Genomic DNA, 27033 nt, shown 5'->3' with positions numbered 1-27033 from the left:
TATATATCGACTTTACAACAAGCTGTAAACCACGACCGACTGACACTCTACGCACCACAGGACTGAAGCTGGACGATAGGAGGTTTGGTCACATCTGGCATCAACATGGTTCCATAGTTTGGTCTACGAACGCGAGGGTTTGGTTAAAAAAAAAGAAAATCGGTACAACTTTATATTAATTGCACCTTAATTAACCTTAATACATGTCGCTTCAATCTGGAACATTCCCAATGTCTTTGAAAACTGCGGTCATAAAGCCTCTCCTAAAGAAGAGCAGTCTTGATGCCGCAGTACTGAGTCATTACCGGCCCATCTCTAATCTGCCATTTTGGGGCAAAGTCCTTGAAAAGGTTGTTTACCAACAGCTCACAGATTTCCTCTTAATAAACAACTCATTTGATGTTTTTCAGTCAGGTTTTAGACCTCATCACAGCACTGAGACTGCTCTTGTCAAGGTGACAAATGACATCCGCCTGAACACTGACACGGGCAAAGCCTCAGTCTTAATTCTGTTAGATCTGAGTGCTGCTTTTGACACTGTCGATCATGGGATCCTCTTACAGAGACTAGAGGACTGGGTGGGCATCACTGGCACTGCCCTAAACTGGTTAAGGTTCTATCTGGAAGATAGGAAGTACTTTGTTGAAATTGGTAGCTGTGTCTCAGACCACATGACCCTGACCTGTGGAGTGCCCCAAGGGTCAGTCCTGGGTCCCCTTCTGTTCAACCTCTACATGCTGCCGTTAGGTCAGTTGATACGCAGTGAAAATGTGTCCTATCACAATTATGCAGACGACACTCAGATCTGTTTCACTATCGGCAGGTGACTATGGACCAGTAGATTCACTCTGTCACTGCATCCAACAGATCAGTTTGTGGATGCAAAACAACTTTCTCCAGCTGAACTCAGACAAGACTGAAATAATCGTTTTTGGCCCACAGAAACAAAGAGGAAGTGTTAGTAGTCACCTCCAGAGTCTCGCTCTAAAACCTACAAACCAAATTAGAAATCTGGGGGTAATAATGGACTCAGACTTGAACTTTAATAGCCACGTCAAATCAATAACATCAGCAGCTTTTTACCATCTAAAAAACATTGCCAAAATCAAAAATATAGTGTCAAAACCAGATTTAGAGAGACTTATCCATGCGTTTGTCTCCAGTAGATTAGACTACTGTAACGGCCTGCTCACTGGCCTCTCCAAACGAGCTGTAAAACAGCTGCAGTACATCCAGAACGCTGCTGCTCGGGTCCTGACTAGAACCAGGAAGTAGCATCACATTAGTCCTGTTCTCAGGTCTCTGCACTGGCCCCTGTGGCTCAGAGAAGAGACTTTAAAGCAGCTCTGCTTGTGTACAAGTCTCTCCATGGCCTAGCACCAAAGTACATCGCGGACATGTTAGTGCCATATGAACCATCTCGGACTCTGAGGACCTCAGGGACCGGCCTCCTGCTGGTGCCAGAGTCAGGACTAAACATGGACCGGCCTCCTGCTGGTGCCAGAGTCAGGACTGAACATGGACCGGCCTCCTGCTAGTGCCCAGAGTCAGGACTAAACATGGACCGGCCTCCTGCTGGTGCCAGATTCAGGACTAAACATGGACCGGCCTCCTGCTGGTGCCAGAGTCAGGACTAAACATGGACCGGCCTCCTGCTGGTGCCAGAGTCAGGACTAAACATGGACCGGCCTCCTGCTGGTGCCAGAGTCAGGACTAAACATGGACCGGCCTCCTGCTGGTGCCCAGAGTCAGGACTAAACATGGACCGGCCTCCTGCTGGTGCCAGAGTCAGGACTAAACATGGACCAGCCTCCTGCTGGTGCCAGAGTCAGGACAAAACATGGGGAATCTGCATTTCAGTTTTATGCAGCTAAAATCTGGAACAGTCTTCCTGAAGATGTGAGACAGGTTCTACTCTGACAATGTTCAAATCTAAGCTAAAAACAGTTTTGTTTAGCTGCGAATATGACTGAAACAATTTTTTCTTTGCACTCTTCTCTTTTGTTTGTGATTTTATAAGTTTAGACAATCAGTTGGATTGATTTTTAATTTAGTTAATTTTATTGTATTTCTGTTTCTGTAATTTCTTTGTGATTTGAATGCATTTTTCCTGCTGTGTGAAGCACTTTGAATTGCCTTGTGTATGAAATGTGCTCTACAAATAAACTTGCCTTGCCTTGCCTTGCCTTAATAAAGTATGAACAAATCGTTTATCAAGAATGATTTAGGCTTAGTAACTACTTAGTTACGGAGTCAATTAAGTCGTTACCAAGCTTGAATCATCCTGAGTAAACTATTTAGTCATGCTTCATTAAGGCTTTTAAAAGAGTAATTGTTGTTACCAAAAAATAAAAAGGAATCACTTTAATACAAATACATCTCAAGTTGCCTTGATAAAGCGTGAACAAAAATTCGCAAATAGATTAGGGCTTATGTTCCCAAACCTTATCATTCTTATTATTCATTATTATTTAAGCTTTTGTTCATGTTTGAATTATAACACTGATTAAATATACATTGATTATTTTTAGAATTAGATTTTCCCAAGGCACATCTTAAAACTGATATGATTGTTTATGGTGTAATAATTTGGATTTCATACTACTACTACTACTACTACTACTACTACTACTACTACTACTACTACTACTACTACTACTACTACTACTACTACTACTACTACTACTACTACTACTACTACTACTACTACTACTACTACTACAACTACATCTAATCGATAGTGACATAAACACTAACATTTCGATCTTTATCCCACTGTGTCCGCCACAGCTGTGTGTGGACACGCTCTCGTCCATGTTCCACACACAGATCTCCACACTCATGTTACACGTGTGTTTGAAAACAGAATCAGACTGATAATATTTTGGTCCCAGGTCAAACTGCTTAAAAAGACCTCGTATTCGAGCGTGTTCCGTGCATTGCTCTTAGGCAGTGTATGGTTGTACCAAAGCTGTGTTTAAAGGAGACATATTATGCTTTTTGGTATTAGGTATTTCATATTTTGTTCTTTGTGAACCGCAATATTGATCTAAAAAGGCTCTGTAATAGAAACAAGTGTCCCTCAGAGTCTGAATATTTAAACTTATGACAGCTAAAGACAGGATGTGGGCGGGGATAGCGGGTATGTGGAAATAGGAATTTTCTGAGCACTCGAGCCTCAGGACATTACAGCATTACTCAATTACTCATGCGTAATCAAACTACAACTTTGAGTAAACTAATGTAGAGGAAAGACTGTGGTAGACTAATTTGGCATTATATGTCTCGTTTAAAGGGCATGTCTCAGTGCCATCTTCTCTTGGTGGCTAAACAAAGGGCACGTGTTGCATATACGGGTTCAGAAGGAACATGAGACGGGGGGACGTGTGAAGAGCAGGTGGGACACCGCCTGAACACAAGCTGAACATATGGTCCAAAAGGATCCTAATCATGGGTCCCTCAGAGAGCTTTAAAAACAAGGTTTGATCATCAGTGACAGGTAGGAAAATATTTTAGGGACTTTTTTATTCAAAAAATATGAGATTTTTAAAATTCAAATTTGAGTGGTGTCCACCCCTCACACCTGTGCATTTCTCCAATTCAGCAGCATGTTAGAATCATACATAGGGTTTATGCCAAAGCGGAATAATAAAGCCTAGAGAGATGATGTGCTCTGTTGCCATGGCAGTCGTGGTGGCCATGTTATGAGTGGAGACAGAAAAAAATTCTAATAAGAAAAACATGAACAAATATGGCCATAAAATGCATAATGGTAGATAAAAGCAATTAAATGGACATCCATGGTAGATTTGTGGTCCTAATAATGCAGAACTCTACTTGTCTCGGGACATTTTCACATATATTCACTTAAAAACACTGCACTACTTTATATTTTGTGCAGAATTGTCATAGCACCATAAGGACTCAGTGATTGATAATCATTTTGTTTACTTCGTGACAATACTATAAAAGAAGAATACATTACTTAAACTGAAAATGTATTCATCAATTTAACTAATTTATCATTAGTTTGTTTGTATTTCAGAGACAATAAAAATAAATAAAACATCTGTTAGTTCGGATTACAATAGGTTACCATGGCGACAATCTCTCTTGCCTTTATTATAACTTTTATGCCCCAGTCGCTCACATTTAGCCTTCAAGTTTTAATTTCATTTTATTAAACATCTTTGTTGTGCAGCTATTTTTTAATATATTTTTCTAACAAAATAATGCATCAAGATCCCACTCTAATATTGAAATATACTTTACATTTGACTAAAATGCTGACATTCTACAATCACTTTAAGCAGCGTTCACAGACTTGAACATGAACAGAAAAATGCCAGCGTTAGCCTCAAAGTGCTGGTGACTACAGGGTTCATCTCTACAGGACTCATACGTGACACAGGACAAGCTCAGCGCTCTCCACCGGGCTGCACAGGAGCCACACATTTGGTTCTGGATGTAGCCCGAGGTATGATCATCTAAAAACTCACAAAGACTCACGTTATACTGAAGTGAAGCCATCTAAATGAGGCTAAAAAAACAAAAGTGATAGTGCATATGACAGGTGTTCATGTTTCTATGTGGTACAACTTCATCATTTTACACCAGTCAAGTGGTAGTTTGAAGAAAAGTTGGAATATAAGTAGAAATGAACAGGAACTAGAGTTGAGGATTAAAATATATTGATGGCATCACACTAGGACTTTCATCCAAAAGTCTAGCACAATTTATGAGCAAGGAACGGATTTTTCTGACCGTTCACACCTTAAATTAGTAAAATAAAGTTGTTTTCATATATTTTTACTGGTCAAAAAATCTATTGTGGATAAGTATTCAATTGTAGTTCTCTGGACCCTGTTTTGAAAAAAATAAAAGACGATTCATCCCAAAGTCATTCTCATTCTACTGACCTGGTCCCTCTCATATTTATTCCATATTAAACCCTGCCCTCAGGGCGGGGCAACCTATAGGCCGTCTTGTTAATCTAGTTCTTTACACTGTCTAAATTGCACCTGAATCTAATCATTGTTACTGACTTAGCGTGTTTTCTGTGCTGCTAAAGCCTCTTGTGGCTGTTTAGTCTCTCCTACGTAACGCTCTTTCTTCACGGCATTGGACAGAATAAACTACATTGCTCTGTTTTTGTGTCTACATCTTGTCCTTAGGGTGGACCAGTTTTGGTCTTAAAATGTTTCCTGGTTTAAAATAAACGTCCAGACACATAAGGGATAGTCCATTGCTTCTTGGTTCAGTTTCCCTTTTGTCCTGTTTTTTGGCTCTTTGTTGAGAGCCAAAGCGGAGTAAACACAGACTATCCAGAATCCTCTCAACAAAGTAAAAATAGCAAAAAACAGGAAGCTGCCCGGAGTAAGATACATATCTGAGTTCTGAGACCAGGTCAGGAGATTGAGAATGACTTTGGAATGAAAGTCGAAATGTCCAGATGACTATTATTTGACAAGTCAAGTCCAGAGTGTTCCATTGTAGACAAAGATACAGTTGAGCACAAGAGTACAGATTGGTTGCTAGTTCACAGTTATGGAATTACCAAGTGTGATGTCATTGTTTCCAATCAGGAAGTCAAACATGCCAAACTTGGTCAAATGTGGTACATATTTTAGTGAAAAGTTAAATAAAAGAAGCTTAGCTAGATACTTTAAGTTATTTCAAATACGTCTGGTAAATAAAGCCCTAATGACATACTTCTGGAACTAAGCATTTCGAGGGCTCATGAGGCAGATAAAGTGATTAAACAGGAATGAAAGGCCAGTGCGAAACATGTAAGGCGACCGTGTGCAAACCTGTCTCAACACCATCACCTCAAATTAAAGCTGCACTATGGAACCTGGAATCTGAATGAGGTCTTTCACCTGCTTGGCCCCATGGAGATGTTGCTGCTTTGCCTGGAATGTACCCTCGTATGCCATGGGCTCCTTCACCACAGAACTGACCAGTTAGGACTGCTTATGCATATGACACTGTTTTTACATCAGTCAAGTGTTAGAGAAGAAAACAAACAAAAACGAAACATTGTTTTGTAAAAGACATTTTTAAATGGTCAGAAATGTTTTATCCTTGAGTGTCACATTATCTCTGCATTTTGGATAGAATTTGTTCGAAAAGCTAGCTTGCCTTGACATGCTAAATTAAGCACACAGGTATAATGAACGCAATTAGAGACAATAATGGTCAGAATGAGTCTGGCGAATATTTATGGACTATACTTATGGACAGGAGCCCTCCAGATCTCTACTTTTGGCTTTGACGTCACGAATCTGGGAGTGTTTTTTCTGAGGCTCAGAGGGAGAGAACCTCGTATTGACACAAGCCGAATTAGCCTAAACACAACTTCAGGTATTTCTTTGATAAGGGAATATTGTTGAAGTCAATATTGTACAATGTTCTTTAAATATATTGTTTTGATTTTTTTCCATGTAATGAAGTTCAATCTGTTTTGCCCCAGCACAGATAAACTGTAAAAGCATCTATTCAGGTGAAAATGAGACCACTACACTAATCATAGAGCGTTTGATTCCCCGCGAGCGTTCGAAGTACACTGTGAGCTTGGTCTGGGCTCAGAGAGTTGTGAAAACTGCTTCTAAACTTATTTGCAGTGAATATTTTGGATGCTGGTACTGCATCAGGATGAACCTGTTTTTCACCTTCTAAAACAGTACAGCACCATTAATTGTGTTATTGAATGGTGTAGTCTAACCTGTCATATGCACTTGAAGCAATAACCTCTCTGTGGAGAAAAGCAGCAGTAGCCGCCACCCGAAAAGTGACGTGGTGTAGCTTTAAACCAAAGGTGTCTGTGTGCCTCCCCAGGCCTCATCTACAGGCAGGTCTCAGGACTGGGCGATAGGGCCCTGTCATTCTCAGGCTCTTTGAGGAACCTCTCCACCTCTTGTGAGTCCACGGCCACACTGTCAGGTCGGGTCGCCCTCTCCTCCAGCATCTTGTCCTCCTCCTGGTCTACACCGTCTTCTGCCTTGTGGTCTGCTGTCATGGCCACGTTCTCCGGGCCATCCTCCTCAGCGGCAGCAGCGGGGGTTTTGATTTTGATGCAGAGAAAGTTGCAGGTGAAGAGGACGATGGCGGACAGGCACACCTCGCAGCCCGCCAGAAGAAAGACGTGCATGTACTGCTTTGTGTGGTCCAGAAGTTTACCTGCAGCGGGGGAACACAAGGAGAAGCTCAAGTTACTATTGTAGTAGTATTTTAAATGTGATGTACCTGGGACATACAACTCCTGCAATGGGAACAATGCATGGATATCATTGGAATGTGCTTGTCTCCTGAATATGTCTCCTCTCTGAAATGATCTGTGAAATCTTAACTAATTGTGAGAAATAAATACATAAATAAACTAACCCTATTACTACTCTTAACCACAAACTTTGATCTCAAACTTTAACTAATTGTACCAGAAACAATTATATCTTTAGCCAAAATCAGTAGGAATGTTGGTGGAATCACAAATGTACACAATAGTACATTTGCCTGTATAAAAGCAATAGAGTGAAACAATAACAATATGTCAATTTTGTAGAGCCGACCTTACAAATCACTTTTCAGTATATTTTGCTCATTACAAAGCTATTGCCACAGTTTCCCATCAGCCCCTGCCCGTAGTCGACTCATTTTCCACAGTTCCTGAGTGGGAGGTGGACATGCATAGATTTTCCCTGTGTGAATGGATAGACACAAAGTGAACCCCAGTGGTTTCCCAGATGTCAGGTGGTAGTGCTTTAGTGCAGAAGCTGGCAGCGTGGAGATCAATGTCCAGTGTTTACAGAGCAGGGCTTTGTGTGAGGGACAGGATTGGTCAGGATTCCCACACTGTTGAAGCCACAAGTGTCCACTGAGTGCAAACAGAGTAGACTGGGTCAGACCAAAATGACAAACGTTACACCAAGTTATTCATAACATTCACTGCAACATTCTGCTACATTCACTTACAGTTACGCTTGTTAACTTGAGTAGTTGCCCTAATTTCTTGAGCCACTTTGTACAAAGTGGGAAACTTGTAATTATAAAGCGTTTACACAGAGACATTCACCGTACTTTTCAGACATTAAGCCGGTACTTTTTCCCACGCTTTGAACCCTGCGGCCCATAAAATGTTAATTATAGATTTTTACAACCACCGGGGGCACTCTAGCAGGAAGCACAAGCATTTGACACACGGTAGAAGAAGTCGTCAGTGGACAGTGGTCACTTTATTTTAAGCTTCAAAACGATGTGTGTTTTATTATAATCAGACTCAAATTCACTGAGAAATTAGTCTAATGAAGAAGTGAATCTAGACGTGGCGAAACGCACACATGGATCAGACATGCGATACACGGCGGTCTGCAGTTTAGAACCTGCCGTAGTGAAATGAGACTTTCTTGGCCCGACCTGACAACCTAACACTCACTCGATAAGCACAAGCTCAGGAGCAGATGATCCAGATGTGAAGACACGGATACAGGTAAATCAACTCAGACAGAGTCATCAAGGACAGAGGGGACAGTAGGGACAGAGGGGACAGTAGGGACAGCTGTGATGCGTTTTCTGTTTTCAAAATGCTGTGTGTTTTATTACAATCCAACTCACCTCAGCAGTGGCTGCACAGAGGACCACAGGTACGCTGCGAGACCCCCGGTTCAAAAGACAACGTGTGTAAATATCTCATGTTACAACGTGAGCACCTACAGATTATTTACACGTATATGTACAATTTCTTGTTTCTTTTGAAGAATTTTTGGCCCGTAGGCTTGATTGGACAGGACAGATGAGAATTGAATGGGGCATGAGAGAGAAGGGAGGACATACAGCAAATTGTCGGAGTCAGGATTCAAACTCACGACATCGCTGCCAGCCGCACCCGGAGCCCCAACCACTCGACCACCGGGCAGAACCAATTTCTTGTTTCTTTGTAAATTTTGTTGGAGCGGCTTTTATTCAGGAGCGCTATATTGCCAGAAAAGTACGGTCATCAAAAGTACGGACAATTTTTGTAGGATTATCGCTCTTTGTTTCTAAAAATAGTGCGAAAACCCCTCAGTGAAACCAGTTAACTCAACCTCAGTTCAGACAGGAGAGAGTTCCAAGCTGAGGGAGCAGCATATTAAAAGGCTTGCATCCCAATCAGTCCTTACATGAGGATTTTGAAATATTTGAATACATTTGCCTACTCTTCCCACCTCCCCAACTATAGGCTACGTCTTCATCTTTTGAGGAGACTTGAGAATCTGATAATAATGTGGTAGAATGGAAGCATGTAGTACCACTGACCTGCACCAGGGGGTCCGACGAGCACAGCGATGGCCTCCATGAGCAGCACCAGGCCGATGGCGCTGGAGAACTTCTCTGTGCCCACGATGGTCATGAGCACCTCGAACTGCAGCGCTCCCACCATCCCATAGGAGAGCCCGAAGAAGATACAGTAGAACACCAGCGTTGTGTAGTCATGTGACTGCAACACGGCAACAAGCGAAGAGGATTTACTTTTACAGCAAATACATGACTCCTAATGTGCATCTGGTTTTGCGTATTTTTAGATTGCAATGTATTTGTGACTTGTTTGGATTCAATTAGTTATCTTTTTCAAACACAATGATCTCTCTTTGTACTGATGATTATTTTATTTAGTTGACCAAAGGGATTTTCTCTTGTATCACTGATGTATTCTTTAGACTAAAATGGGTAAAAAACAAAAACAAAAAACAACTTTGATCCAAGGACAGAGGATGTTGGGACATTTGCTCATTTCCTATAAACCGTGTTTAATATGTTTTTCAAAGTCGTCCTTCAAGAAAAAATGCTGCTGTGATTTTAACTGAACTGAACTGAATCAAACAAGACTGAAACATCAGATCAAAAATATATAGCACCAAACTTAAATTTTATGCGTTATTTGATAGGCCTTTAATGTGCTTTTCGCAACCATTACTTTGGCATCTCATGTTTTAGAAATTAAAATGACGTATGTATTGAAATAAAGAAAAGCTAGCTTGCTCATGTAACGAACGTGATTTGAGGCAGAAATAGAACAAATGAGGCAGGAGTCTGGTGATTTATGGACTTAAAAACAGCACAGGAGACCTCAGAACTCGACCTTTCGCTTCACAAATCTGGGAAATCTGAAATGTTTTCTCTGGGACTGAAAGGGCGAGACTTTAGAGATCCAAAACAAGAGTGTATTAAACTAGGTCAATTTTGCAGAATATCATATTTAAAAGTGCACTATGTCTCAGTAACATCTCCACACACCCTCTACCTGAAAAGTTACATAGTGCATTTAAACTTGTCAAAACAAATAGAACCAGATTCATGTTATAACTCCTGTAAATATCCGTCTCCATGCTAAGGACCCTTGGGTGCTGTGCTGTTGCGACAGGAGCACATAATTAGGCAGGTGTTGGTGTCCTGAGCTGCCCTCTGTCCCCTACGGCTCACTGCGCTGAGAAAGGAGCAGAGGCAGACGACTGTGGGCTTGGACTCGGGTTACATCCACTTAAACACTGCATCCCACACGGACCACACACACCGTCAAAATGAAGTGTCTTTTGAAAGCTATTAAAGCGTGAAAAGTAGTGATCAGAATATAAAATGTTAATGCTAATTTTTGTTCAACAGAAACTACTGAATCAATGTTATTTGTATATTTTTGCTTGCCCAAAGTTGGTAGGTAAACTATATATTTTAGGCTCAACTATATAGACATCCAAGAGTCATTCTCAATCTGCGAATCAAGACCGGGAACTCAGATATGTATCCTACTCTGGGTAAGCCCTGCTAAACTATATATTTTATTTCTGCAAAAAAAAATCTAGGGATGTAGAAAGTACCATTTTAAAAATACTGAAGTCAAGTACAGATACCGTACATGTTTACTCAAGTAGAGAACAGTACAGTGGAGCTGGTTTGAAGTGTACTCAGGAGGACTTTAGCTGAGATGAATGTCACACAGAGCTGTGTCTCCTGAGGCCTCTCTGCCCCAGACACCAGGGCTCAGCTGAAGCCAGTGAACTGCACTCACTTTACAGCAGTGTACTATAGGGCGTTTGAAAAGCACTGCAAATACAGCTCTCTATTTGTCTTAATATGGTAGAGAACCACTCTCGTTAGACACTAAATAATCTTAACAAGATTTTGTAGATCTTGATTTTGAGTATGGGTGTACTAGAATATTGAAATATCTATGTATTGTCATTAAATTTGGTGATATTAATATACTTTAAGTTCTAAAAACTTTAAGTTTTAAAACTTTAAAACTTAAGGAGTTTTTTTTATTTGTACACAATTATTTTAGTAACGGTGCTAAAATAGGTGTATTTCATATTAGGTTTGTGCATGTAGTGGATTTTGATTCTTAAAAACAGTGATATATCATGTAAAATTGATCAGTTATCCAATGTTTCGCAAAATTGCAGTATTGTGAGAAATGTATTGTGTATCATATTGAATCATGAAGCACTAATTTGGAGAGTTCATATTTAACTTGACAGTGAAATCCCCCTGATTACTCAGAACATGACCACAATGAGAAGTGAGAGGGTAAAAGCGCACCTGTGACCCGATCAGGTCGGTGACACCATTGAAGAGCATGGCGAAACTGAAGAGGTAGACACAACGAGGGCGCACCCACTTGAGCCCGGCGAAGATTCCACAGGCGGGCCGAGCAAACATGTCAACGAAGCCCAGGATGGTGAGCAGCAGGGATGACTTGGTGTCCTCGTAGCCCAGCTCTTTAGCATAACTCACCACAAAGACTGGAGGCACAAACAGACCCAGCACCATGATAGAGGCTGACACCGTGTAGATGACAAAGCCACAGTCTTTGAAGACGGTGAAGTCCAGAAGCTTCGCTTTGGGCTTCTTCTTCTCATCTGCCTTAGCCACCGCATTGGGGGCCTCTGCGTCCTTCTGCAGGCTCTTGGGGGGCAGCAGGGGCCTCATAACGGCCGCACATACGCAGCAGTTGAGCAGGAGCCCCCCTAGGATGAGAAAGCCCCCCCTCCAGCCATACTTGTACTGCAGGACCTGTCCCAGAGGCGAGAGGCAGCACAGGGCCACAGGGCTCCCCGCCGCAGACAGGCCGTTTGCCAGAGGACGCTTTTCACTAAAGTAACGGTTCAGCATGATCAGAGACGGCTGGAAGTTCAGGGCCAGACCCAGACCTGAGGAGGACACAAGGGTTCAAGGGTCAGACACAGATGTACGATAGAGAGGTTCAGGGCCAGATCCAGACCTGAGGAGAACACAAGGGTTCAAGGGTCAGACACAGATGTACGATAGAGCACAATAGAGGAAGTCACATGAACAGCTTTGATTTGAATTCATGAAAAGGAAAATATTACAACCTGCTATGTTGTAATATTTTTATGGGAGGATTAATATTCAAATGATGGCACATTCCAGGGTCCAACTGTGGCTTTGTTATACAGGATTTTAAAATGAAGCAGATAATAGGCTTCATGTGTGACATCATCTAAAAGGAGAAAGGCAGTCAAGCATGGCACAATGGCACAACAGCTGGAAAACAGAACTGACAGCATTTTGTCACATTTTAAATGTGAAAATCCATTGGATGTCTCTCTCTGTCTTCTTCTCTGAGGTGTATTTGAATGTATTTGCATGTGATGTTCCATGAGGTAGAAAACTGTTGGCACAATTCCCCCATGACACAAGGCCAGATGTGACTGTGCTATGTGCTGTTTGCAGAACTGCTCAGAGTTAAAAGAAAATGAGTGATTCATTTGTCATTTCGAAAAATGACATAATGCTTCTACACAGTACCGCGCCTCAGTGAGGAGGCGTGGACCAGGGACAGGTCTCTGTCTCTGAAGTGCAGTCGACAGCCAGTCCTCACACTTTTGTCTCGTATTTCTCTCTTTCAGTCGTGACCTTTTGGAACTGTCTTGGCTCTGTTTATTACACTCAGGCCAATATGACTTCACTTATTTATTTATGTCCTATCCCCCTCTTTCCTTTTTTATATGGCAGTAGATTTGATATAGAACCTGTGATGATAAAGGTATTTGCTGTACTTCACACTTGGGTAAGAGACGTCCCTCATCTAACATGAATAGGATAGTTATTTGATACGTGAGCTTTTCATCCCTTCATTGTTTCGTTTTGTAATGTGTTTACTAACTAAATGTTTTAATTTGTCTATTTTCTAAATGCGCCCTGTACAGCACTCAGGTCTTCTCTGTATTGTTGTAAAGTGCTCTATAAATGAACTTTGATTGATGTAATAAAAGTGAACCCATTATCTTACAGTCCGGATTAAAATAAACGTGTATTCTGTTCCCTTGTTCTCCCTGCGTCCTCGCTGTGTGGACCAAGTGCCAGTGTGTGAGAAAGGCGGGGGGCGGGGTCAATGGTGTCACCAAATCCTGCACTGGTTTATTGATGAGAGTGGTGCGGCGAGATGGCTGACCTGTGATGACGCCGGTGCAGAGGTAGATGTGGATGATGCTGGTGGAGAAGGAGGCCAGGATCATGCCCAGCGAGGCGAACAGGCCGCCCACCATCATGACGGGTCGGCAGCCGAAGCGGTTGACCAGGATGCTGCACAGAGGGCCTGGGGAGACACGGAGGTGAGTGAGGGTGTGGCTTCTGCAGCCTTTCTGACCAGCGTCGCCTTTAGAGTTGTCATTTGTTTTTTGATCGCAAACACGTCCAGGAGAGTTAACATAAATATCTTGGTTTGGTGATGTCAGCTGAGTGGATATTGCTATTTTCATTAGGTTGACCATTTCAGGCAAAACAGCGACCTCTCCATGGAGAATAGAAGGTTTTGGAGCCTCCACCTCAATACTAACGTACAAAATGCCAGTGTAAGTACCATGTGCAGCCCCTCTCCTCCTCGTGTGCCTGTACCTGTGCCGTAGAGCATGGCCAGCAGGATGGAGGAGACCCAGGCCATGTCGCTGTAGCCCACGCCGAACTCGCGGATCAGCTCCTTGAAGAAGACACTGACGGCTTTGGGGAAGGCGTAGGAGAAGCCCGTGATGACGAAACAGCCAAGCAGCACGGCCCAGCCCCAGCCTCCGTCGGGGGCCTTCACTGCGGGGCCCCCTACGTCCAGCGCCACTCCTCCCATGATAATCTAAACACACTGAAGCTGCAGGATAGGGTTTCAGTCGTTAGTCATATGTCGTTAGCTTGATGTCGTTAGCCTTCTTGATTAAAAACAAGTAATTACATTTGGTGGAGTAAGAATGACTCAGCTTATCTACTTATAGTATAATATTCTTTCTAACATTGTTAAGAGATATGAGGATGTTGATATGACTTACTCCAACAGGGAAGAAGATTCTCTCAGTTTGGTCACAGCATGTTATGTCCAGCACCGAGGAGAGCAAATCTTCTGTGGACAAGAGACAAAGGCAACTTTATTAGAGCAGCACAAATATTAAATATTAATAATTTTTATTTATTATTATTATTATTATTATCACTATTTAAAGTGCATTTCACAGGTGCTCATGTTTTTCTAATTATGACTTAGTTGGGTGGGCTAGATGCTGTGGTGAATATTTATCATAGTTTTACATCGGTCAAGTTGCAGTTTGAGAAGAAAAAAAGAAAAAGTTGAAATGACAGGAAGTCCAGCTCAATTCTAAAACAAAATCCCTCTGTGATGTCATCAATAAGTGATATTCTGATAAGTGATAAGTGAGGTTTTATCTATAGGAGTTTTTGTTTATAAGAGATCTTCTACTGATCTTTTCTTCTGTATCTACCTCTGTATCTACCGGCGTTGCATCAATGAAATTTCCCCATGTGGAACAATAAAGGAATATCTGATCTTATCTTATCTTATTCCATCCAAAATGAAGGGGCAATTTACACATTTATAAAGAATAAAGTCTGGCGTTAATGTAACACTTGGATACCAGCTGCCATAAAACACCAAAGAAGAAGAAGACACATTTCTCTGACAGTTTAACAAGCATTTCACAAAATAAAGGTGTTATTATTTGTCAAATCATAACTGTTGTGTCAGGATTTTGCAAACAGATGTGGAATTATGCTGCGTTCCATTTATCCTCGGCGGTCGGATCTCTGCGAGGTTTCTGTGTTCCATTTGTCAAGTTGGAAAAACTATGAGCAATACATTATAGTTCATGTGCTGTAAAAAATCAAATCAAATATTATAAACCAGGAAAGTGCTGAAATCAGCCAAAATGAAAATCCAAAATGTAATAACCCAAACAGTGTTTTGTTGTCATTGGCTGTGTGTAGACATTAGTAACATTAGCATAACAATGCAGCTCAACAGACAGTGGAGAGAAACTAAAGGAATAATAAAGTAAATGTCGATTGTTAAAAGGTATCCAAACGCATGATTGGCAAACACGGATAAACTCGGGATTCTGAAATGTTGCCCGAGTTTCCATGTAGGGATTCCGAAGTATAAGTGTTACAGCGAAATTTTACAAGTCGGAACTTGGAACATCGGACCGTCGAGAACAACTGGAACGCAGCATTACCTCTGCCTATGTCACATGTGCTGCTCATGCCCAACCAGGAAGTAACGAATTATAAACCTAGCATTTTTGTCAAATCTTAAATAAAATCATCACTGTATAGTCTAACCTGCCATCTGCACTTTAAAGGTACATTTTGCAACTTTTATGATAAAGGGTCTGCCACTTTGCTTGGCATTACATAAATTTATCTTGTGTATGTAATGTATCTATTATTTATTTACTTTGTTACACGTGTTTGTATTGCTTAAAAAGAAATGACCTGTAATTTGTTAACTTGGAGTGTAGTGAAATATAAATTGAATAAGGGTTAGACAGACATATAAACAATAGTGCTCTGTATATATGTGCTGCATGAGGCACTGAGGCTCTTCTGCTGAATCATGGTGACAACAGTTTGAGCAACTCAGGATGACCAACCACAATCTAAACTCCATTCAGCCAGTATATAAGCTATATATATATATAAGGCAGAGCTTCTCAAACTTTTTCTGGCACGCCCCCCTTGGGAGATAAAACAAAAGTATATACGCCCCCCTCAGCCTCTGGGACAGCGCAGAATTGCTGCTGTAAATACGGTGTTTCCAGGAGAAGACACACTCACATTGTTTCTCACTATGGATCACTTTTACCACTGCAGGTCCTCAACCGTCATACACAGACTGCTTTCTGCTCGGTGCTGACGCTTCTTCTTCTTCTACTTCTTTGGTGTTTTATGACGGTTGGTATCCAAGTGTTACATTACCGCCAGACTCGTACCATTGTGTTCATGTTTCATTGTCTTCAAAGCACATGGGATCAAAACAGAAAGGAATCGAATGCACACGCATTCTTTTCGCATATACTTTCACAGTTGAAAGCCTAAAGTCGTACGGGGAGACGTATTACCAGGAGTAAAGTCTGGAGAATAAAGTCTAAAAACACCAAAGAAGAAGAAGAAGATTCTAAAAGGGGAGCATAGCGTCCAGTTGAATTGAGAAGGCGGAAGCTCTGGAATAAAGTCGGAAGCTCTGGAATAAAGTCTAAAGAATAAAGTCTGGCAGCAATGTAACACTTGGATACCAACCGCCATAAAACACCAAAGAAGAAGAAGAGAAGGCCAGAACTGATGGTTGAATGAGTTTTTATTGTTTCTATTCTGTGTCATTCAACCAACATCAGAGCTAGGCAAGAACAAATAACGAATAATTACCATTTTGTCCGTATAATTACTGTTACTAGCTCATTAGATTAGCATAACTTTCCCATTCATTCATTCATATTACAAACCTTGATCCACTGTCAACTGTAGCTTGATCCTTGGGTTTTTACAACTATCACCATGTTTCTTTCTGTGGTTTCACTGTTGACCTAGCTTACTTTACTTTGTCTTTTCTTTAACTCTCAAGTAGATATTTGTTTCACTATGACTTCCTGTTATACGTCCCGGCATTTAAAAGTGTTTACACCCTCATTTCAGGTGCGTTGAATAATGACACTTAATGGAAGAGTGAGCACCCCTTTGAGGAGGAGAAGAGGAGAGAGACGGAGAAGAGACAAAGGAGGGACAGAGGAGAGACAGAGGAGGGACAGAGGAGAGACAGGAGAGGGACAGAGGAGAGAGACGGAGAAGAGACAGGAGGGACAGAGGAGGGATAAAGGAGGGACAGAGGAGGTACAGAGGAGGGACAGAGGAGAGACAGAGGAGGGACAGAGGAGAGACAGAGGAGCGACAGAGGAGGGACAGAGGAGAGAAGGAGAAGAGACAGAGGAGGGACAGAGGAGGGACAGAGGAGAGACAGAGGAGAAGAGACAGAGGAGGGACAGAGGAGAGACAGAGGAGAAGAGGAGAAGGATGGAAAAGAGACAGAGGAGGGATAGAGGAGGTACAGAGAAGAGGAGAGAGACGGAGAAGAGACAGAGGAGGGACAGAGGAGAGACAGAGGAGGGACAGAGGAGGTACAGAGGAGAAGAGGAGAGAGACGGAGAAGAGACAGAGGAGGGACAGAGGAGAGACAGAGGAGAGACAGAGGAGGTACAGAGGAGAAGAGGAGAGAGACGGAGAAGAGACAGAGGAGGGACAGAGGAGAGACAGAGGAGGTACAGAGGAGAAGAGGAGAGACGGAGAAGAGACAGAGGAGGGACAGAGGAGAGACAGAGGAGAGACAGAGGAGAGGAAAGACAGAGGAGAGACAGAGGAGGGACAGAGGAGAGACAGAGGAGAGACAGAGGAGGGACAGAGGAGAGACAGAGGAGAGGAAAGACAGAGGAGAGACAGAGGAGGGACAGAGGAGAGACAGAGGAGAGACAGAGGAGGGACAGAGGAGAGACAGAGGAGAGACAGAGGAGGGACAGAGGAGAGACAGAGGAGAGACAGAGGAGGGACAGAGGAGAGACAGAGGAGAGACAGAGGAGGGACAGAGGAGAGACAGAGGAGAGACAGAGGAGGGACAGAGGAGAGACAGAGGAGAGACAGAGGAGGGACAGAGGAGAAACAGAGGAGGGACAGAGGAGAGACAGAGGTAAAGCTGACCCACTCCTCCTCTGCTCTCTCGCATTTAGAGATTAACCCCGTGTTGGCATGTTTTTCTGTTGCTCAAACACATCTGTCAGGTTTAAAGTGTGCACGTTTCTCCAAATGTCTCGCGCCCCTTGGCACGGCTCTGCGTCCTCCCAGACGGGCGCGCCCCGCAATAAGTGAGAAGAAACAAGAAAACAAAAGTTTGAAATGTTCTTTCTCTCTAATACATTACTGTTCCAATAGTATGTGGTATGTGATGAAACCAGCTATTAAAAAAAAACACTATACTTTGAGGTGAACCTATTTGGAGTGCAGATTGAATTGAAATTACTTGTGTTTCTTGTAAAATACTCTTGACAACCCATGAGCGCCAAATTATGATAATAGGCAGACTTGTCCACTGTCCACTGCCTGACCCACATCAGAGACAATGCAGCAGCTCTATTGGAAATCAAAGGCTGTGCATGTGTCCATTATCAACCAATATGTCAATAAAGCAGAATTAAGTGACTTTAGTTCTAGTTTAGTTCTATTTTCTTTCTTTCTTTCAATCTTTTTTTCTTGCTTCCATTCTTTCTTTCCTTCTAGACAGTATAATCACATACAAAAACATTTTACATTGCCAAATATAAAAAAGATCCGGGGTTTCCCAGGAGAGTTGTCTTCGGGTCGATGTCGGGAAATGTTGCAAGGCTGGTTTTTCACGTCGATGGACACTTCAAATGCCCCGAAAATACATATTTAACCATCACAGTGACAAAAGATAAGATAAGTTAGGAATAAGGGGGATTTAGTTCTGCTTTACAACACTCTGCATTAACTCAATACTCAAAGTAAGGTACACAAACAGGTAATGCTTTTGCACTGCTTTTGTTTACTACAAAGTGTGTGTGGTCATTTTTGGACACAATAGTTTAGTCTTTGCTCCCGGGGGATCATACAGATGTTATAAAACTCTCTTCATGTCTGTATTTTATGTCTCACGTTCATAATTAAGTCTCTAAGCTCCTGTAACATGAGTGTGCAGCTTGTTTGCGGAGGATACAGCGGTGTTCTGTCTCCTGCTGCTGCTGCTGGAGTCACTCATGAGAAAGTTTAGAAAAATGTTTACCCAATCAGCCTCTTACAGTCTGGACGTCACGCTCAGTCCCTGCTTGGCTCGACTAGGCCCAAGGGGGACGAGGGTGCTAAAAATGTCCCTGGACTGAGGAGGTAGCACCAAATGGAAATGTGCTATATCAATTCTCTGATGTGTACGCCACTTGTTTGTCTCCATGGAGATGTTATTAATCTGTCTGGAAACCTGCAGGTGTTCAATGCTTAAAAATAGCTTGAATTACATATATTTTTACTGTGAGTGGGCTCGCCTCTCCACAGATCTGACATGTAAAGTCACTTGTTTGGGTTCAAGGCGAAAGATAAGTTTAAGCAATAACCATGGAGACAAGCAGGAAAGTGACAGAATGAAACTTTAATTGTAACACAAAGAAAAGGTCTTTATACTCAATATGAATGTGTATAAAGCACATTTACAATAATAATAGCCTTTCATTTCACCATTAGGCTATGCTAGTTTTGAGGAAAAAAAGAATACTATGTAACAATTCTGATTTCACAAACAACTCTTTCCACACTGCAACTGTAACGGACAAAAATCAATCAAATCCACACTAAATTCAACTTCACAGACTGAATGATGTAAATAGCTGCCACTGTTCTCCGTGTGTTTGGAGTTGAGACATGAATAAGCTCCTTGGGCTGCAGCCAGGCTGAATACGTGCCCCACAATGAATCAAAGCAGTGGAAAAGGAGATTCAGCAGGTATAATCAGTGAGTGTGTGTGTCCGCTGCACTTATTAGCAGGGACAAAGCAGCAGTGTTTCAGTGCGCCGCGGAGCACCGTGCTTTGTGAACGGGCTGACCACTGCCAATCGATCTGAGAGCCAGACGCAGCTTTTATGCAGTACCTATTAACACCGTGCGCTGGACTGACACGCACAGGCCTAATCCCAAATCTGGCTGACCACAATGTCCCTATTCAAATTATAAACCAATGTAATGTCTTGAACAGTTGTGGAAAATTTGTTCTAGAGGATCTAAAACCGTGGGGCTTTAACACTTGAATGAAGCATTGCTGTAGTATCACATTAGGCATGTTTCCACTGGTTCGATTCGGAGTGGAGTGGTACAATCTGATCCAAAAGTGTCTCCGCTGTCTTAAGTGAACCGTCCTGGGTCATTTACACGCTTTAAAGTGGGCTCAGACTCAGCCTGGCAAAACAAACTTGGCAAAACAAAGTGCATGTTAGCATCGGCGGTTTCCTTTTTATCGACGCATGGCATGCGTCTAACATTGTTCAAACCAAACGCATTACATAGGTCATTCTAGAACATCTATACTTTAGTCCAGTTCAGTCAAGTCAGAATTCTATGATAGAATTTGCTGTTTGAACGTCAGACTGTAGATTCCTTGTTAATATCTGTTATTATTACTGCATCTCTCCTCATGAGACGAAAACGGGCACAAAGCTCAATGTCTTCTCAGTCAGAATAAAACAACAAAAGTGAGATAACTAGCCTCAGAAAGTGATGTCATCATTCCACTCAAAAGCGTGATTTCGATTAGAAATTAAAGCCATGAGATTTAATATTACAGGTTTGTGGAGACAATTCTAAACAGACAATGTTTGGGGACTTATAAAAACTATAAATATCCATAGTTTATCCCATAGTTTAACGTGGGCCCTTATCCACCATCTGAGATCATGACATTTTCAAATTCTAGAACATGAACAAATCATATTCTTTCTACTTTTACTTCTTCCTGCTACGGTTTGGCACTTTCGTTGTTTCCTTTTGCACAGGAAGTCTGTTCACTCAGTATAAAATATGATATAGAGTAGATTGTGTGAAAAGTTCAATGGGCAGTTTCTGAGTAGAAGATTGGTAAACTACGTATGTGTACTCCGGTAATACAAGCGGAAGGGGGGGGACATTTCGCGCCTGTGCCAACTTCCGGAATAAGGCAGATAAAGAGAAGTTAAAATGTAGTGTAGATACTTTGCAGAGGTTAAATAAATACAGAAAGTGCTTCCTGCAGTGACACAAACCTGGAAATACTGAATGTCTTTTTGTGTCTTATGCTTAAAAAGTACAATTCAGGCACGATTTAGATTTGATTCATTGAGAAAACATTACTTATGGCTCCTTAATGCGAGCCGGGCTGGGGCTTTGGTCTGTGATAAGCAGTTTTAATATACTACATGTAGAACAGGCCCGGTTTGTACATAAATGGTGGGTGGTACAATCCTAAATAAAGCCCTGTGTTTGTTGCAGTGCAGTGTCTGTCTGTGTGTGGCATTGGTGTCACATTCCCGGCACAGGGTCTGCAGATGTCCATGTAACCAGGAGACAGAGGAATGCATCCTAAATCCACTTTGGACGCCACATCTCAGTCACTACCATGTTGTAAATTAGCTAATGGAGCTAACAAACCACTCACTGACCAACTGGAGAGGGATGAAGTGCTGGTAGGGATGTCGAGCTTTGTTTTCTGTTATTGAATATATCTATTTTACAGTCTTTATCGAATAAGAAAAGATTGAAAAATATAGAAAATTGTGAAGATCGCAAAAGGCTAATTCATAATACTAAAATTTGACAAAACTCTCCCTTATTAGTGAGCTGATGATTGCAATTAATTATTGACTAAATATCCTGTCTTATTCTGTCAAAGAGCCTGTAGTTCAGACCGCTACAAACGTGTTCTGAAATACATGATTCTTGTGTTGGTTTAGCAGTTCAGATTTCAGTCTCCTCGATGTTGACGTGTTTAAAATGTGTCGTTTGAATGAATTCAATTCTCAAAACGTGCATTTAAAATCTAATCGCGACCGCCATGTTTGTTAGGTCACAATTTTGCCAAAATAGGTGGTTTTCAGAGTCTAGAATGTGATGATGTTATACTCACACATGGAGGCAAGAGCCAGTTTTCCCTATTAAAACATGATATTTTGCCATTTGTGAGTTTACTATCAAAGGTAAACTCACAAATGTTTAATCTGATTATTTCTATTAGTGATTAAATTCAATAATTGCATTTGAACAATATTAAAGCTTGGGTTTCTTCCATAATTAGTCAGTTCTGTTTCCAGATCTGTAAAAGTGTACTGTTTTTAAAAATCAGACCTCCACATGCTGTCGTATTTAAAATTTATTTGAACCTTTTTTCAGTACTAGACCGGACAGCTTAGCATGGACTGGGGATGAGAGCGAGAGGAGGACATGCAGTAAATTGTCAGAGCTGGGATTCAAACTCATGACCCTGCAGCCGGCAGTGTGCTGCAGTGGCCTTAACCATTGCAGCACACTGTCATATTCTAATTCTAAAGCATTGTATCTTTTCAAACTTGTGAGGAGGAGCCTTGTGTGTCACTGTATGACTCTTTGGATGAGAGCTGGCTGTGCAGCGACACCTGCTTCTCGGTTGTGTCTGAAAAAGCTGATCTAAAGCGGTGCTAGTGGACAAAAATGGATGCATGTCAATACCAAGCCCCTAGATGGTCATCCATTGAAGTCAATGGGTCATGCTTGCAAGCGCATATCACGTGACCGCTCTGACCAATCAGAGGGAGAGTTGCTAGAGTGGAGCCTCACGAAGCAGAGTGAACCAAAGCGAAAGACTTACAAGCCGTTCATAAGAAAACCGAGAACCGAGAAAACAGTTAATGGTCTGAAGAAAGGCAAAAATCATCACAAAATCCGACCTCTGTGAAAGCTGAAGGTCCCTGTCAGCCGAACACCAGCAGTTTGTTTTTACATTGTGTTCTATAAGAAACTTGCTTTTGGAGCTTGCTTTTCCGCTGAAGTTCCAATGGACTGACCACTCACGACATGTTTAAACTAGCAATCATCAATCCAGATATTTGAATAGATCCATGGTCAATACTAGTGATTTGTGAGAGTGAGGAATGAGTTAGAAACGGTCAAATACCTACTTCCTTATTTCACAGTTTAAAAATGAGGTAACCCAGCTTTAATATTAACTGCTCTCATATGTTAAATGGCCGTGGCTACAGAGCCGTGGCGCGACCAAATAGCCCAGCAGTTTCAGGAGCCGCGGCACGGCCATATAGTCTCATGGCTAATCCCAATCTTAACCGTAACCCTAACCCGGCGTGGTCTAACCCGGCGCGGTTTCGGCCGCGCGCCGCGGCTCTGTAGACACTCCCATGTTAAATATCATCAGGCTGTAGAATGTTGCGATGTCATCTGAAACCCAGCAATGCCATTTTAGAGTGCTCTGAGTAAGGACACTTGCAAAATCCTTGTGCCAGACACGGTGACAAGGAAAAATACCAAACAAATCATTGTGAAATACATATCAAGCCTCGAAATAACGGGCCGGACACGGTCAATGACCGGCGCAAAAATCAGTTTTGAACCGACTCCAAAATCAAGGTTCCGGACACAATGACCGACGCAAATTTTTCGCCGTAATATACATTTTTAATAGGCAAAAACAGCGCGGTGAACATGCCCAAAGCGATTCCTATGCACAAACTCGGGCGCGCTATACTACAGGCCACAATTATTGCTGTAGTTATACAGCGGAGGAAGGCAGCGGTGCGCATGTGCGCGCGCATTTCCATCACTTAAGTTTCGTTTTGACAGACATGCCACTTCGCAGTCTTCTCGCTTCTCATTGGCCGAGCGGTGTCCGTGATCTAATGTCGATGAAAGGGGGCATCTGATTGCGTTCGGTTGCGTTCGGTTGTACTCGGAAATGCCCGGTTTAATTTTGCGCCACAAGTGATATCGAGGTTGGCGGGCGTCAATCTCCTCAGTCCACAATTCAGTCTTTTTAAAGTTGTTTGCAACAAAAGCTGTAATTTTGCACATTAGGGACAATGTCAATGTGGAAGTATCCAAGGGCCCCAAGGGCCCCGCCCCCTTTGGAATTGTTAGCATCGGGGCAATGTATATATGTTAGTAGTTTATTTTGTAGGCTGTGATTTTACATATTCCACAAGATCTCCTTGTGTCAAATGCTGTAAACAGTATTTATTTCGTATCTAAGAAACATTATTATATTAAATTAAACAGTTTTAAAGATCATGATCTCTGGTTTATAGGAATTCAGTATTTGTGCTCTTCATATCAAATAACAGATAAAAGTAAATTGTTTTACATACTAATAACCAGGTTTAAAACAACACATTTATCTTGTTCTTATGACGCCGCGATGCCGCGCGCGCTTGTGGGCCCCTGATATTGCTGGGGGGCCCCTAACTTTTTTAGGTAGGGGCCCCCCTGGCCCCTAACTCTGAAAATCTATTTCTCAGCCTGTAAATGATACAGAGACATGTTAATAAAAGTTCATTTTTCATTAATTATGTTATTCTGTTTTCCTTTCCTTGTGACCGATTCAGAATTAGCCATGACAGGTACCAAATGATCGGTACCTGTCATGTTGACAGGGACGTAAAAATAATTATTTCAAGGCTTGCATATGGAACATAAACATTGACATAAATGCTTGTTAGTAATTTGTATTTGTGAGGGCCACAGTTCAATGTAGATAAATAGTCATCATTAGAAAAACATGAAATATCCATGCTAATATTCTAGAGCCCAGAGCAGCCGACGACCAACAGACTCTCCTCATATTTTCTGCCCAAAATACATTATTTAAAATCATGACTAACTTATTGGTGGAATGGACGATTATTTTGCCCAAATCTGAGTCTCATTTCTGGACTGCCAATTAGTCCTGCCTATCAATCATAGGATGCACCTACCGCTCACCTGCAGCCTCGTTGGCTCGTCCCCAGGGGAGCAGCACGTTTCCATGTCCAAGCACGTGGATCTATCATAATATAGTTCCCTCAGTGTACGGGACAAAATGAAGACAGAGAAAGACAGTTCGAGCTGACTCAGAAGAGACGGAAATCTACGGAGACGAGAGATGCAATGCGATCCGTCGCGCTAATAAACAAACGCACGTGTGGCCGCGAGGCTGTTGCATGCCTCTGCACGGGGGAGTGCGCATGCGCACTTCCACTTGAGTTCTCAAATCGGCAAAAAATCGTCCATTACACCTTCATACTATGAACACTGTCCATACTATGCACTGCTGTACACAATAAGGAAATAATGTATAATAAGGAAATGTCAATAGAAATTATTTTCTTAGACATCCACAACCACATTTATAGTTTTTACTCGTTGACAAATGCAATGAACATATAAACAGCAACCATTTATCTGCACTGTCTACAAATGACAAAATTACAATTACGACAAAATTGCCTCATTAAAATTAATTGGTACGTAGCTGTTCTAAACACATTTCTCCTGAAAGGGCCTAGTTATTGTACTGTCCCACATCCCTTATATAAGCTGCACTTTCATACTCGTCCCTTTTGTGCTGCCTGTGATTATCTGTGTCTACAGACGGCGTCTTTGCAGGTCCATTCATCACCTCTGCCCTGCTGTCTGACTGAAGATCTGGAACACTACTTTTACTGACTCACCACTCCAGATCTGTGAAATATGTGTGAGCGCCACCTACAGCAGTCCTTTTGCCTCCACATCTTTGTCTGTTGACCTTGAGATGTGTCCTCCTGCACCTTCATCATCCGAGGAGGAAGACATGAGCTTAAAAACATTTTTGAAATCTTGCCAGGTCCTCATAAAAGTACACAAGCAGCACTCAATCTATTTTAAGAATGGACAAAGTAAGACAGGGCGAAATTCCAATAAGAAGATTATACATTAGCTTATGAAAAATAACAGAAGTATCAATAATTAAATGCGTCATATCCTGAACTAGCTAGTCGTGTTTTTATGTTGTAACTTAATTAAACCATAGACGTGTGTTTTGTTTCATGATGTACAATCATGCAAATTCACTCCTCACACCTGCTGATGTCATGAGGGGGCTTCTTCCTTCAGCTCAACTACCTGCCTCCACTGAAATGTTATTGCTTGAATGTTCCACAGTATGGCATTAAACTTCTTTATCTCCATGGAGACCAGCAGGTGACGTCACCAGACCAAGTTACAGATCAGATCAGTTTTCCACTCAAAAACAGCAGCTCCTGGTTTAAAGACCTGGTTCTGACACAAGCAGCTGTGTCAGAGTTCTGCTGGAATATTAAATACAAACATGAATATAGTAGGTCAGTCGTCTATAGATGAAATACAGCAAAGATCTAGTGGGCATGTAGGGGATAAACCAATGCTAACTGTTGGCTAGTAAACAATGTGTTGTTGTGGCAACAAACATTACCATTATTTGCACCAGCACAGGCCCCAAACCAGCTCTAAACCACCTGAACCAGCACAGAACCAGCACCTTTGTGCAAAAAAGGCAATAGTGCACCTTTAAGTTTCAAATCAATCTATGCTAAAGTCTCCAAATGTTCAAAGCCAAAATAGTGCATAACATGCTAACAGTTAAAGATGTAGATAATGGTAGTATTTAGAGATTTCCTACGTGTGCGATCATATTTAGGCTCCTTTTACTAGTTATCCCTGATTTGTTTGTAAAAAAAAAAAAAAAAAAACAGGAGACTCCAAAACCACACCTTCAACCTTCACAAGAAGCTCTGGGATCATGTCAGGACACATACAATAGTATTATTAGGAAGCTGCACTATTGAATTCCTATTGCAAGATCCCTGCTGCTGTCACTGAGGTGACACACTTCCTCTGAACCTGACAACCCTGACAACCCAAAATAAATTTTCATCTATTTTGTAGACAAAAAACTGCAGTGTCACTTGAGGACAATGCAACATTTGAAACCCAAAGTAAAAAATAAATAAATAAAAGATTTGATTTCTAGGTTACAAAGGGAGAGAGATCAAAGAAATCAGATTATTTATTTTTGTAATATTCGGTAATTAAAAAGCGTGCTACTGCCCAGTATGCTAGCCCATATTTGAAATATGAATATTTAATGTTAAAATGTATATTAGTTGCACCGTGTATCGTGGTATTGTGTCTGATCATAAAATGAAGCCCATG

General features: G+C 41.8%; 1 protein-coding gene across 1 annotated transcript in view; it reads right to left on the bottom strand.

Moving 5' to 3' along the window:
* Positions 1 to 6693: 6693 nt before the first annotated feature.
* slc16a3a (solute carrier family 16 member 3a) overlaps positions 6694 to 27033 on the bottom strand; it is a 20959-nt gene continuing 619 nt past the window's right edge. The window contains exons 2-7 of the mRNA XM_072442413.1: positions 14307 to 14377; positions 13888 to 14131; positions 13445 to 13588; positions 11569 to 12179; positions 9292 to 9472; positions 6694 to 7179 (exon numbers count right to left, since the gene is read on the bottom strand). Coding sequence (XP_072298514.1) covers positions 6845 to 7179; positions 9292 to 9472; positions 11569 to 12179; positions 13445 to 13588; positions 13888 to 14110 — 1494 coding nt within the window. The 5' untranslated portion in view covers positions 14111 to 14131; positions 14307 to 14377 and the 3' untranslated portion in view covers positions 6694 to 6844. The remainder of the gene's footprint in view (positions 7180 to 9291; positions 9473 to 11568; positions 12180 to 13444; positions 13589 to 13887; positions 14132 to 14306; positions 14378 to 27033) is intronic.

Source organism: Eucyclogobius newberryi, unplaced genomic scaffold (assembly GCF_026437365.1).
Source record: "Eucyclogobius newberryi isolate DKJ021-1_F unplaced genomic scaffold, fEucNew1.0.hap1 SCAF_13, whole genome shotgun sequence".
Taxonomy (NCBI): Eukaryota; Metazoa; Chordata; class Actinopteri; order Gobiiformes; family Gobiidae; genus Eucyclogobius; species Eucyclogobius newberryi.
Note: the sequence above shows the minus strand (reverse complement) of the source record. Positions and strands in the feature narration are given on the sequence as shown.